The sequence below is a fragment of the Staurois parvus genome, unplaced genomic scaffold, assembly GCF_062004578.1.
Source record: "Staurois parvus isolate SC_StPar_1 unplaced genomic scaffold, SC_StPar_1.0 ptg000708l, whole genome shotgun sequence".
Lineage (NCBI taxonomy): Eukaryota > Metazoa > Chordata > Amphibia > Anura > Ranidae > Staurois > Staurois parvus.
Genome location: NW_028318504.1, coordinates 11,827,369 through 11,842,305, shown reverse-complemented (window position 1 = coordinate 11,842,305; position 14,937 = coordinate 11,827,369). Strand labels below are relative to the sequence as shown.

At 45.7% G+C, this 14,937-nt stretch overlaps 1 protein-coding gene across 1 annotated transcript in view; it reads right to left on the bottom strand.

Annotated features, from left to right (window-relative positions):
• Nucleotides 1–13,037, bottom strand: part of GFRA4 (GDNF family receptor alpha 4) — a 668,764-nt gene extending 655,727 nt beyond the window's left edge. Inside the window, exon 1 of the mRNA XM_089653371.1 lies at nt 12,138–13,037. Coding sequence (XP_089509497.1) covers nt 12,138–12,186 — 49 coding nt within the window. The 5' untranslated portion in view covers nt 12,187–13,037. The remainder of the gene's footprint in view (nt 1–12,137) is intronic.
• Nucleotides 13,038–14,937: the final 1,900 nt, after the last annotated feature.

Below are 14,937 nucleotides of genomic sequence, written 5' to 3'. Positions count from 1 at the left end.
ATTGCTGCCATGTTTCAGCTATAGTCTAATGTCCTTTGGTTTGTCAGAACATAGCATTCTAAAGGCTTATCCGCTGCCTTCATCATGGGAGCAGTGCATTCTAACACAGGACCTACCCAACTTCAACACCCTGAGGCCCTTACGGTCCAATCTACACTCACCATCCACTATATTAGGTACACCTTGCTAGTGCCAAGAGAATATCCTCTACACCATGACACCACCACCACCACCAGCCTGAACCATTGATACAAGGCAGGATGGATCCATGCTTTCATGTTGTTTACACCAAATTCTGACCCTACCATCTGAATGTCGCAGCAACCAGTCTGCCCATTCTTCTCTGACCTCTGACATCAACAAGGCATTTTTGTCCACACAACTGCTGCTCACTGGATATTTTCTCTTTTTTGGACCATTCTCTGTAAACCCTAGAGATGGTTGTGTGTGAAAATCCCAGCAGATCAGCAGTTTTTGAAATACTCAGACCAGCCCATCTGGCACCAACAACCATGCCAGGTTCAAAGTCACTTAAATTCTCTTTTCTTCCCCCTTCTGATGCTCGGTTTGAACTTTTCACCATGTCTACATGCCTTAATGCATTGGGGTTGATTTACAAATAGGCTGTGCACTTCAAATACACTCCAAGTGCACTGAAAGTGCAGTTTCTCTAGATCTGAGTGGAACATGCAATGAAAATTAAAAAATGCACGTGATTAGATGAAAGAAATCAGTAGAGCTTCCCCTCGGATATAAAGCAACTGCACTTGCAGTGCACAGTATATTTACCTTTAGTAAATCAACCCAATGGAGATGCTGCCATGTGATTGGATGATTAGCAATTTGTGTTACAAAGCAATTGAACACATATGGGGCAGCATGGTGGCTAAATGGTTAGCACTTCCACCTGGCAGTACTAGGGTCATTGGTTCAAATCCCAGCCACAGCACTTCCTGCCTGGAGTTTGCATGTTCTCCCTGTGCCTGCGTGGGTTTCCTCCAGGTACTCTGGTTTCCTCCCACACTCCAAAGACATGCTGGTAGGTTAATTGGATCCTGTCTAAATTGGCCCTTGTATATGAATGTGAGTTAGGGACCTTAGATTGTACACCCCTTGAGGGTTAGGGACTGATGTGAATGTACAATATATATGTAAAGCACTGCGTAAATTGATGGCGCTATATAAGTACCTGAAATAAATAAATAATTGAACATATGTACCTAATAAAGTGACCAGTGAGTGTACATGTGCAATTATTGGCTGTCTGTGAAGGTTTTTCTTTTATTTAGACAATGGTATAGCTCAGGGGCAGACTGACCATTTGGAAACTCGGGCACTGTCCGAGGGCCTGGGTCAGTAGGGGGCCCCATGAGATGCCCCTGGTACCTTTTTCGAAGGCTTTTTTGAGTTTGGGCAAGGACACAGGGGCCCCATGATCCCTTATTGCTCGGGGGCCCCATGAGTTGTCAGTCCGCCCCTGGTATAGCTACAGTAGTAGAAGATATCAGTCATCTTCACCTTGACTTGCTTCAGACTAAGCTCTGGAAGGAGGTGCGTAACTCATCAGAAGACCCCGGAGGTGGAGAGACCTTTGTGTTTGCTTTACATAATGAAGTTTTTTATGGAGTTAAGGACAATATATGCATCCTCATGGACTGTTATGTTGTTCTGTAATGTTGTAATGTCCTGTAACGTTGAAAACATTTCACAACTCATCCAAGGAGATTCCTCAGTACAAATGAGTCTCAGATGAGGACCATACCCCAGAACGTACAGGCACACAGGTCAGTCACCAATGACCATGAATTGTGTCAAGGCAGCTATTGGTGTCCCAAGAACACAATGAGAGATATGAAAGTTTGTGAAACCACCCTATAAATTTATATATTACCAGAATATATTTTAATATTTTATGCAAATGAGAACTGAGTTGTTCAGTTGCAGACACTTCTGCTCAGCCATTCTCAACCAGAGTTCCGTGGAACCCTAAAGGTTCCTCTAGGTGTTGCTAGGTGGTCCCTCTGAGCCATGGCTAATTACTCTCCCTACCTGATGGTGCTTGGCTAGTTCCAGGGCCAAAGACAGAGCAAGCAGCATGACTCCAGTTATCTTTTTAGATGTCTTTAAGGGCAGCTTTCTGACGACCACTCTAAGGGGGTATTCTTCCTACTGAACACCAAGGTGGGGGGTCATTATTTCCACTGCCCCCTGGTAAATGAATTTTAGCAGGGATTACCCCATGACCTGAATATTTTTTTCTGCGGTAAAGAAAGGCTGTAGCTGACCAGCCAAAACTGTCCACAGCCAGACATAGATCCCCTCCCATAGGCTGCATCCATAGACTTTTGTGGTGATAGCCAAATTAGTATGCTTTGCTTTGCACATCATACTGGCAGCACAGTGGCTAGTTAGCACTTCCGCCTGGCAGTACTAGTGTTGTTGGTTCAAATCCCAACCATGGCACCACTGCATGTTCTCCCTGTGCCTGTGCAGGTTTCCTCTGGGTACTCTAGTTTCCTCCCACATACTGGTAATTAGATCCTGTCTAAAATTGGCTCTACTATGTGTATGTATGAATGTAAGTTAGGGACTTTAGATTGTACACCCCTTGAGGGTTAGGGACTGATGTGAATGTACAATATATATGTAAAGCACTGCATAAATTGATGGTGCTATATAAGTACCTGAAATAAATAATAATATTGCTTGAGCATGAACCAATTAAATCTTCAAACAGTACGGAGGGATTTTTGTCTGCATTTCTGTAAATCGCCCTGGCGCTATGTATATGTATTGACCGATAAGCTGTATCCCCCAAAAACATTTTATAAGAACGGTCTTTATTTCCTCATAACAACCGAATGGGCTCAACTTTGCATTGTAATATCACAGATGGAATATGAGTTGAGTTTGGATTGGCTGCTAAGGTGATGAGCAGTTCCAAGATCCATATGTCCAGATAACCACATGGCTGATTACCAACACATAACAGCTTGGGCATGCAACTGGATATAATAAGATTTCACCAAGTCTGCCATGTCCAGATTAAAGTTCAACTCCTGGATATGCAAATACCATCTAATTACAAGAAGAATGTGTATCCTTCCCTGAATCTTGGTGTTCTTCGTGTATTTCTTCCAGATCTGTGCAGTAATCCAGTGTGACACTTTCCCTCCATCAGGAACTTCCTGTAATAAAGACCGCTCACAGCTGCTGTCTCTCCTTGTGCAGGGTGACTGGTCTTGTTTCCGCCCCTTTCTGTACAGGCAGCCTGTAATGGGTGGAGCTTCTGGGCCCCTCCCACAGCTCTGCTCATTGCGCAGATTATGTATAGCACTGCGATGAGGTCACAGCTACTTGAAGAAGCTAATAACAGCTTGAAAAGGCATTTGGTGCACACAAAGTAGATTTATATCCTTTATGACTATTGAGGAATTTATTTAAAGTGGATGTAAACCCTCGCATATACACAGTGAAGTGACTCGCCTCAGGTGATACACTGAGATGAAACAAATCCTCCTATATAAGTTGTATTTGTTAATCTACAGCCTTCTCTCCTCTACATCCATTCAATGTGCAGACTTTATATGGCCTGTATCAGGGATGCGGGTATGACCAGAAGTGTGTGGACTGACACAGGGAAACGCAGGCTTCAGGTATAGTAAATAATATAATTTATTAAGTCTAACAATACAAACGCAATGCAAAACTAAACATAAACACAGTGCAAACAAACTGAACCAAACCTCCAACAGATAACAAACATACAATACAAGAGTAGTCAGGCAGGCCGGGTCGGTAGCAAACGGGCAAACGGAGTACCAGGTGCAGGCGGGAGAGTGGTCAGGACTAGCTGAGGTCAGTACAGGCAGAGTTCAAGCAGAGTCAGAACAGAAGTAACAGGATCAGGAAACCAGGGCCAAGCGAACAGTACAACAACTGACTGCAGGTCTGGCCATCCTTTAAATACACCACCTGCAATCAGCCCAGGTGATGGCTAATTTCAGGAGTGAGCCTCTGGTTGTTGAGAGCACCCGCTGGCCAGCCCTGGTACTGCAGCCCACAAGGCACACAAGGCAAGTCCATTCCTGACAGCCTGTTTGACCTTTCAGAAAGCAGGGGGCGGAGAGCTGAAGTTACACTCTGTAGAGCTCAGTGGGATGAGCTGTGAAAGCTGATATGAGAGAAGGGACACCCCTCCCTCATTCACAAAGCTCACAGAAACCGAGTTGAAGCTGTCAATCACAGGCTGTGTGCTGGAGCTCCCTCCCCTGTCACCTTTTTTCTCTTGGTGTCAGGAAACCTTGTCAGAAGCGACTCATGCTGATAGCAGAATGAAATTGCAGAGAGATAAGTCCTTTGGGGTAGATTTACTCAAACTGGAGCACTCAGAATCTGGTGAAGCTGTGCATGGCAGCCAATCAGCTGCTAACTTCCGCTTGTTCAGTTAGGCTTGGGCAATAAAACCCGGAAACTGATTGGTTTCTATGCAGAGTTGCACCAGATTTTGCACTCTCCAGATTGTAGCAACTAACCCCCTCTGTGCTCTGGATTGAGACAAGAATACACTTTAGTGGGATATGCTTTGTTCATATTTCATGTTTGAGTTTACAACCACTTTGAGTTCAACTTTAATGTTCTAAAATTCACTAACAGGGCAGCCATTGTGAATAATTATTGGCCGTGTCTAGAGATTTCAGAGGTTTAAACTGAAGGCACTAAAAAAAAAAAAAAAAAAAAATTTCACCGCTGCTCACTTGCCATTTTAAATGTAAGTAATGTGATGATTGGTAAGTGATTTCAAACTATCTGTCAGCTCTGTGATCTAGCTTCAAAGATTCCAAAGATTGACTCATCGGTGCTGATAACGATAGCCTGTGTAATAGACAGGTACACTTTATTGTACATTGGGGTAGCAGGAAGGAAGGAAGACGACTGGCACTTCTGAAGCAGCAGAGACTGTGATAAAAGAAGAAGTCGAGGTCTAGATAAATAACGCCATGCGGCGCTGAGAGAATAGCCACTGGATATGTGTGATCCGGCATCAGGAGGGCTGAAATAGGAATTATGAAGGGGTGGGGGTGGGGGTGGGAGAAGACCAGGGGGTTCCAGAATCAGAATTAGCTGCCTGTGAATAAAGATGCATTCCTTTAAGTTGCTGCTAGTATGTTGAAAGGAAGTGAGAAATTGGAGCAGAGGACACACAGCTAAAAGAATACATTACATCCACTGGGAGAGATGCAGAACAGAGATAAAGGGGACGGTACAGCTGGAGGCTTGGCAGCCAAGATAGCAACTGTGTGCGTCCACAGGAACTCGCCGATGCTGCTGATGTCAATGTGCAGGAGAGCGCGCTGCCTCCTCGCAGTTCTCCGGGAAACACTGTAGCAGCAAGCCTTGATAAACTGGGGGCAGGAAAGTGCAATACAGCCAAGGCAGTGTAGTGCAAATGTGATGTGCAAAAACAGTGTAGTGCAAATGTGATGTGCTAAAACGGTGTAGTGCAAATGTGATGAACGCAGTGGGGGGGATTTACTAACACTGGAGAGTGCAAAATCTGGTGCAGCTCTGCATAGAAACCAATCAGCTTCCAGGTTTTATTCTCAAAACTTAATTGAAGGCACTGAATTTAGAAGCTGATTGGCTACCATGCACAGCGGCACCAGATTGTGAATGCTCCAGTTTTAGTAAATCTCCTCCAGTGAGTGTGTAGTGCAATTGTGAGGAAATCTGGATGAATGTAGTGCAATTGTGATGAGCACAGAGAGAGTGTTGTACAATTGTGGTGAGAACAGAGAGAGTGTTGTACAATTGTGATGAAATCTGGATGAGTGTAGTGCAATTGTGATGAGCACAGAGAGAGTGTTATACAATTGTGATGAGCACAGTGAGAATGTTGTGCAATTGTGAGGAAATCTGGATGAGTGTAGTGCAATTGTGATGAGCACAGTGAGAGTGTTGTGCAATTGTGATGAGCACAGTGAGAATGTTGTGCAATTGTGAGGAAATCTGGATGAGTGTAGTGCAATTGTGATGAGCACAGTGAGAGTGTTGTATAATTCAGATGAGCACAGTGAGAGTGTTGTGCAATTGTGATGAGCACAGAGAGAGTGTTGTATAATTCAGATGAGCACAGTGAGAGTGTTGTACAATTGTGATGAGCACAGTGAGAATGCTGTGCAATTGTGAGGAAATCTGGATGAGTGTAGTGCAATTGTGATGAGCACAGTGAGAGTGTTGTGCAATTGTGGTGAGAACAGAGAGAGTGTTGTACAATTGTGAGGAAATCTGGATGAGTGTAGTGCAATTGTGATGAGCACAGTGAGAGTGTTGTATAATTCAGATGAGCACAGTGAGAGTGTTGTACAATTGTGATGAGCACAGTGAGAATGCTGTGCAATTGTGAGGAAATCTGGATGAGTGTAGTGCAATTGTGATGAGCACAGTGAGAGTGTTGTGCAATTGTGATGAGCACAGTGAGAGCGTTGTGCAATTGTGATGAGCACAGTGAGAGTGTTGTGCAATTGTGATGAGCACAGTGAGAGCGTTGTGCAATTGTGATGAGCACAGTGAGAGTGTTGTATAATTCAGATGAGCACAGTGAGAGTGTTGTGCAATTATGATGAAATCTGGATGAGTGTTGTGCAAATTGTGATGAGCACAGTGCAAGTGTTGTTCAAATTGTGATGAGCACAGTGAATGTGTTGTGTGAATTGTGATGAGCACAGTGAGAGTGTAGTGCAATTGTGATGAGCAAAGGAAGAGAATAGTCTAAATGTGACTGTCGAGCAATTGTGATGAGCACAGGACGACAGTAGTGTAAATGTGACCGTAGAGCAATTGTGATGAGCACAGGTACAGTGTAGTTCAGCTGTGATTAGTACAGTGAGAGTGTAGTACAATTGTGATGAGCACAGGGACAGTGTAGTTTAGCTGTGATGTGTAGTTAGCTGTGATTAGTACAGTTAGAGTGTAGTGCAATTGTGATGAGCACAGGAAGAGTGTACTGGAAACATGAATGTACAACAATTGTGATGAGCACAGGTACAGCGTAGTACAATTGTGATGAGCACAGGTACAGCGTAGTACAATGGTGATGAGCACAGGGACAGCATAGTACGATGGTGATGAGCACAGGGCCAGTGTAGTTCAGCTGTGATGAGCACAGTGAGATTGTAGTGCAATTGTGATGAGCACAGGAAGAGTGTACTGTAAACATGAATGTACAACAATTATGGTGAGCACAGGTACAGTGTAGTACAATTGTGGTGAGCACAGGGACAGCGTAGTATGATCGTGATGAGCACAGTTACAGTGTAGTACAATTGTGATGAGCACAGGTACAGCGTAGCACGATCGTGATGAGCACAGGTACAGCGTAGTACGATCGTGATGAGCACAGGTACAGCGTAGTACGATCGTGATGATCACAGGGACAGTGTAGTTTAGCTGTGATGAGTACAATGAGATTGTAGTGCAATTGTGATGAGCACAAGAAGAGTGTACTGTAAAAACTGAATGTACAACAATTGTGGTGAGCACAGGTACAGTGCAGTTCAGCTGTGATGAGCACATTAGAGCGCAGTGCAATTGTAGTTAGCACAGGGATAATTTAGGGGAAAACTGCTAAGTAAAGGGGGAGTGTAGAGCAATTGTGATGAGCACAGGGACAGTGTAGTTCAGCTGTGATGAGCACAGTTAGAGTGTAGTGCAATTGTGGTTAACACAGGGATAATTTGGGGAAAAACTTCTAAACAAAGGGACAGTGTAGAGTAATTGTGATGAGCACAGCAAGAGTTTACCATAACCATGAATGTACAATTGTGGTGAGCAGTGAAAGTGTAGAGTAAATGAGATGAGCACAAAGTGACTGTAGTGCAAATATAATTAGCACAGGTAAAGTGTAGTGCAAATGTGGTGAGTACAGTGAGAGGGTGGTGCAAATGTGATGAATACAAGGAAAATGTAGTGCAAATCTAATGAGCACATTGTGAGTGTTGTGCAAACGTGATGAGCACAGGGACAGTGGAACATATATGATGAGCACAGGGACAGTGGCACATATATGATGAGCACAGGGACAGTGGCACATATATGATGAGCACAGGGACAGTGGCACATATATGATGAGCACAGGGACAGTGGCACATATATGATGAGCACAGGGACAATGTGGTGCAAACGTGATGAACACAAGGAAAGTGTAGTGCAAACATGGTAAGCACTGTGAGAGTGAATTGCTAAAGTGATGAGCACAGGGAGAGGGTAGTGAAAAAGTGATGAGCACAGGGACAGTGTAAAGCAAAATGATAAGCAGAGAGAGAGTACAGTGCACATATGATGAGCACAGGGAGAATATGGTAGAAATGTGTTGAAAACAAGGAAAGTGTAGTGCAAATGTGACAAGCACAATGAGAATGAAGTACAAATGTGATGAGAACAGCCAGTAGTGCAACTATGATGAGCAAAATAATGTAATGAGCACAAGGACAATATATAATAAAATGACAGACAGGGAGAGAGTGTAGTGCAAGTGTGCTCAGCACAGGGAGCATGTATTGCCAGGTGCAATGAGCACAAGCAGGTGTATGTATTGGCCCAGAGGGTGTGCACTGTGTGGGATGTTTGCACTGTGTGGGATGTGTGCACTGTATGGGATGTTTGCACTGTATGGGATGTGTGCACTGTATGGGATGATTGCACTGTATGGGAGGTGTGCACTGTATGGGAGGTTTGCACTGTATGGGATGTGTGCACTGTATGGGATGTGTGCACTGTATGGGATGATTGCACTGTATGGGATGTGTGCACTGTATGGGATGTTTGCACTGTATGGGATGATTGCACTGTATGGGATGTGTGCACTGTATGGGAGGTTTGCACTGTAATGGGATGTGTGCACTGTATGGGAGGTTTGCACTGTATGGGATGATTGCACTGTGTGGGATGTGTGCACTGTGTGGGATGTGTGCACTGTGTGGGATGTGTGCACTGTATGGGATGTTTGCACTGTATGGGATGATTGCACTGTATGGGATGTGTGCACTGTATGGGATGATTACACTGTATGGGATGATTACACTGTATGGGAGGTTTGCACTGTATGGGATGATTACACTGTATGGGAGGTTTGCACTGTATGGGATGATTGCACTGTATGGGATGATTACACTGTATGGGAGGTTTGCACTGTATGGGATGATTACACTGTATGGGAGGTTTGCACTGTATGGGAGGTTTGCACTGTATGGGATGATTGCACTGTATGGGATGTTTGCACTGTATGGGATGTTTGTAAATTGCTTTCCTTCAAGCCTGTATGAAAGTGCACTAAAAGATACATGACTGCCTACTAAATTATTATTGATTAAAAGATAGCAACAGTGATGTGGAAGAACAAGGGCATAGAGGAGCTTTAAAAATAGCAAATCCCATATACAGTGACAGGTAATGCAAGAAGGGAAAACCAAAGAGCTTACAGTCAGTTCGTGTTTGATATCAATGCACATATGTCATCCAGATTTCTTCCTGTATATTCTCTCTCTCTGCTTCACTTGTATAAAATCGCTGTCTGTGTATACAAATGTTGCAATGATGAATACATATAATGTACACACACACTGCAGTGTAGGGTAATATCCCATAAAGTACATACATGTTCATGTGTTTCCACTATATCATTGCATGTAAAGCACATTCTCCTGATCTGCCCCCACCCTGTCTATAGCAATCTTCCTATACATAGCTGCGCTGCACATTGTAATTGTCGGCACATTACATGCTTGGGATATAATCCACAGCTCCCCAAAATATTATTTGTATCATTTTGACCCCCCCAGTATATTGCCAGCAGGATGCCAGTCCCCACACATGGCATTACTACATGCACAATACCAGTGGATTGAGGACTGAGCCAAGTCCCTGCCCCTTGCACTGTGAAAAGCAGGTGGCAGCACACATACACCATACGATTCTGACAGTGCCAGCCTGCATAACAGAGCATTGGGGCTACCCCTTGTACAATGCCAGTATAATAAAAAGAAATACTATGTCAGTAGAAGCAGTGTAACATTACAACAGATCATGTGTCAAGGCAACCAAGGGTATCTATAAATGCACATAGACCTCAAGAACAAGATGCCAGCTCAATGTCTCCACCTCTGTACCAATCTCTCTCTATAAATCCTTTCCCAGCACCGTGCCAGCCTGCATATGCCCAATTAACTAGCCTGCACCTTGCCAGACAGCTAGATAGGTGCCCATCTATTGGGTGTTGTTCTCAGTGCAGTGTAATCTAATGATGCCATTGTCCCCAGTCAGGTGCCCATCTACTGGATGCCCATCTCAGTGCAGTGTTCACTCCTGATGGCACTTTCCCTAGCCAGGTGCCCATCTACTGAATGCCCATCTAATTGCAGTGTTAACTCGTGATGGCACTTTCCCCAGCCAGGTGCCCATCTACTGGATGTCAACACATGATGGCACTGTCCTCAGCCAGGTGCCCATCTACTGAATGTCAACACATGATGGCACTGTCCTCAGCCAGGTGCCCATCTACTGGATGTCAAAACATGATGGCAGTGTCTTCAGCCAGGTGCCCATCTACTGGGTGTCAACACATGATGGCACTGTTTTCAGCCAGGTGCCCATTTACTGGGTGTCAACACATGATGGCACTGTCCTCAGCCAGGTGCCCATCTACTGAATGCCCATCTAATTGCAGTGTTAACTCGTGATGGCACTTTCCCCAGCCAGGTGCCCATCTACTGGATGTCAACACATGATGGCACTGTCTCCAGCCAGGTGCCAGTCTATTAGGTGTCAACACATGCTAGCACTTTGCCCTGCCAGGTGCCCATCTACTCGGTATCAAGACAAGACGGCATTTTCCCCAGCCAGGTGCCCATCTACTGGGTGTCAGCTCATGATGGCACTGTCCACAGTCAGATGCTCATCTACAATGTGTTCTCCTCGTTACAGTGTCAGCTCATGATGGTATTGTCCCCAGACAGGTACCCATCTTCTAGATGTCAACTCATGATGACACTGTCCCTAGCCAGATGCCCTTCTATTGGATGTCAGCTCATGATGGCACGGTCCTCAGCCAGGTGCCCTTCTTCTAGGTATCTGCTCATGATGGCACTGTCCCCAGCCAGAAGTCCATCTACTAGTGTCAACTCGTGATGGCACTGTCCCCAGCCAGGTGCCCATCTATTGGGTGTCAACTCATGATGGCACTGTCCCCAGCCAGGTGCTCATCTACTGGGTGTCATCTCATGATGGCACTATCCACAGCCAGGTGCTCATCTACTGGGTGTCAGCTCATGATGGCACTATCCACAGCCAGGTGCTCATCTACTGGGTGTCAGCTCATAATGACACTGTCCACATGCACCAAGGTGTCCATCTACTGGGTGTCAACTTATAATGAAACTGTCCATAGCCAGGTGCTCATCTACTGAGTGTCAACTCGTGATGGCACTGACCCCAGCAAGGTGCCCATCTACTGAGTGTCAGCTTATAATGACACTGTCCATAGCTAGGTGCTCATCTACTGGATGTCAACCCGTGATGGCACTATCCTCAGCAAGGTGCTCATCTACTGGGTGTCAACCCGTGATGGCACTATCCCCAGCAAGGTGCACATCTACTGGGTGTCAACTCGTGATGGCACTATCCCCAGCATGGTGCTCATCTACTGGGTGTCAGCTCATAATGACACTGTCCACAGCCAGATTCTCATCTACTGGTTGTCAACTTATAAAATAATAATGTCCATAGCTAGGTGCTCATCTACAGGGTGTCAACTCATGAAGGCACTGACCCCAGCCAGGTGCCCATCTACTGGGTGTCAACTCATGATGGCACTGACCCCTGCCAGGTGCCCATCTACTTGGTGTCAGCTCATGATGGCACTGACCCCAGCCAGGTGCCCCTCTTCTAAGTGTTCATCTCAGTGCAGTGTCACCTCCTGCTGGCACTATCCCCAGGCTTCTACCATGGCACTGCAAATCCAGTCCTTGCAAGCGCAACCAATGCAAAGCCAAAGTGCAATCCAGCTTGCGATGCCAGCTCAGCTACAAGACACAACAACCCATTGCCTGCATGTAAGAAACAATACAAAAAGTGTCACTTACCACAGATGAGGAGCAGCAAGACACAACCACACAGCCTGACCGAACTCATGGTGACAGATCCCTTGGCACAATGACTGAAATGTAGGTTGGGGATTTAGCTTTTTAGCTCCAGGCTCTGCAGGTAGGAACCTCACACTCTTCCCAGATCACTTGTGCACCTCTTACAATACACATTCCCCCCTTCAGATCAGACCTGGGAGCCTCTACATCCAAATGTGGGCAAGAGAAGTTTCACTGCACCCCTTGCTGCAAACTTCAGCCACACCAAATAGGAGACTCTCTTTTCCTCTGCAAGAACTTTCAGGAGATCCTGCTGATGGACAGGGGTATCCTGGCAGGGAAGTGGGATCCTGAGATCACAGAGGAGGCAGAGGATGGAGATCCAGGCTACGGACTCAGTAGGGAGGTTAAATCCTGAGAAGTGGTGCCTTGGTATCCTTGTAGGAGTCCAGAGGAGGAGATGGTGGTATCCTTGATTAAAAAAAAAAAAGACAGAGGGGATCCTTGTATTATCCTGAGCAGGTCCTTGGGGGGTCAACACAATGACAGGTACCCTTTAGATCCACATACACACACTGCTGCTGTCAATCAGATGCTTGCTGGGGTGGTTGCTGTGATGACATCCTGCGCTCCAGCTCTGCACAATGCAAGGCAAAGCTGTGGCAGCCTCAGGTCTATGGCTCAGCGCTAGAACAGAGCTGGTCTCTGCTGCCTGTCACTGCACACAGCTCTGGAGTCTTTTAAAGGGACAGAAGCAGCCATAAATCGTCTGGAGCAGCAGCTTTCTCCAGCTAGCAGATCCTCCCTCACTTGTACATTTGCCTGACAGTGGTGGAGAGAAAGCACAGTCTATCAATCACATGGAGGGGAGCATCCTAGGATGGGGATTGCACAGGGAGAGGGCTGAATCTAAGAGGCTGTTCAGGGGGGACACCAGCAAATGTTCAGGGGGGGCACCAGCAAATGTTCAGGGGGGACACCAGCAAACACACATCCACAGCACACAGGTCAGATGTAGGCTGCTGTCTACACCTTGGCTGTCAGATTTCTGACATGCTAGAAGGATGACTCCTACAATCCTGACATACTCATTTACTGGCAAGACAGGAGGAGATGTGAACCCTAAGGGGCATATTTATGAAGCAGTGAATCTAACATTCATCAAAGGTTAGTGGCAGGGGAACCTGTGTTTCGCATGGCAGCACCAGTGAATGTTTGGTGAAAGTCACATTCACTGTTGTATAAGTGCCCCTAGTGGCTCATTCACAGTTGTAGCTGGGAAACAGTTATTGGGGAGGCGCAATTTTACCGTAAAGCAGTTTGAAACTCAAAAGCAAACATTTATTATATAGCAGCTTACAATTCTTAGATGCGATGGCTGCATTCTTTAGAATTTTTGAGGCTTTTCCCCCTTATTTTTACTTGGCGATCCAGTTAGCAAGTCTGCTCTTTTTCAACAGAGCAAGCCCTCTTGTAGATGTAGCAGTTAGAACAGTGGTTGTCAATTAATGAGCTAAAGGGGGGCCGCAAATGTGGGCCCTTACAGCGCCAAAGTGCCGCACAAAATGTTCAATATATTTAAAGTAGAACTGTAGGCAAAACTTTTTTCTTTTTTCAGTTTGGATAGAGTAAGGGAGGGATATAACCCCTGTCAGATTTTTTTTCGCCATCTGTGTCCCATTGGGGAGATTTCCCTTCATCTCCTGTCCCATAACCAAAACGGGAAGTGGGAGGAAATCACTGCAGCTAAGAGACTGCTCAGAGGGGACACCAGCAAATGTTCAGAGGGGGACACCAGCAAATGTTCAGGGGGGACACCAGCAAATGTTCAGGGGGGACACCAGCAAACACACATCCACAGCACACAGGTCAAATGTAGGCTGCTGTCTGCACCTTGGCTGTCAGATTTCTGACATGCTAGAAGGAAGACTCCTACAATCCTGACATACTCATTTACTGGCAAGACAGGAGGAGATGTGAACCCTAAGGGGCATATTTATGAAGCAGTGAATTTAACATTCACCAAAGGTTAGTGGCAGGGGAACCTGTGTTTCGCATGGCAGCACCAGTGAATGTTTGGTGAAAGTCACATTCACTGTTGTATAAGTGCCCCTAGGGGCTCATTCACACTTGTAGCTGGGAAACAGTTATTGGGGAGGTGCAATTTTACCTTAAAGCAGTTTGAAACTCAAAAGCAAACATTTATTATATCGCAGCTTACAATTCTTAGATGCAATGGCTGCATTCTTTTTATATCTTTAGGCTTTTCTCCCTTAATTTTTACTTGGCAATCCAGTCAGCAAGTCTGTTCTTTTTCAACAGAGCAAGCCCTCTTGTAGATGTAGCAGTTAGAACAGTGGTTGTCAATTAATGAGCTAAAGCTAAATACGAAAATGGGAGCACGTTATATGAGGCTAGTAGAGATCAATGCTATTACCCTAATCAGTGTTCCCACCACAAACTGCTGAGATCCAAGGGCCACACATCATATACCAGAGGGCCACATGCAGTCCTTAGTCTGCAGGTTGGGCACCATGGAGTTAGAGGGTTGAGGCAAACCATTTGCCACTGGCAGGGGTGCTTACAATCAGGGCTACTGTTAGAAACCACAGGGCCCCATCAGGGGCGGACTGACAACTCATGGGGCCCCCAGACAATAGGAAATCATGGGGCCCCTGTGTCCATGCCCACACTCAAACCACACCCAAAAAAAGCCTATGAAAGGTACCAGGGGCATCTCATGGGGTGCCCTACTGACCCCTTGCCCTCTGGCAGTGCGTGAGGGGCTAAATGGTCAGTC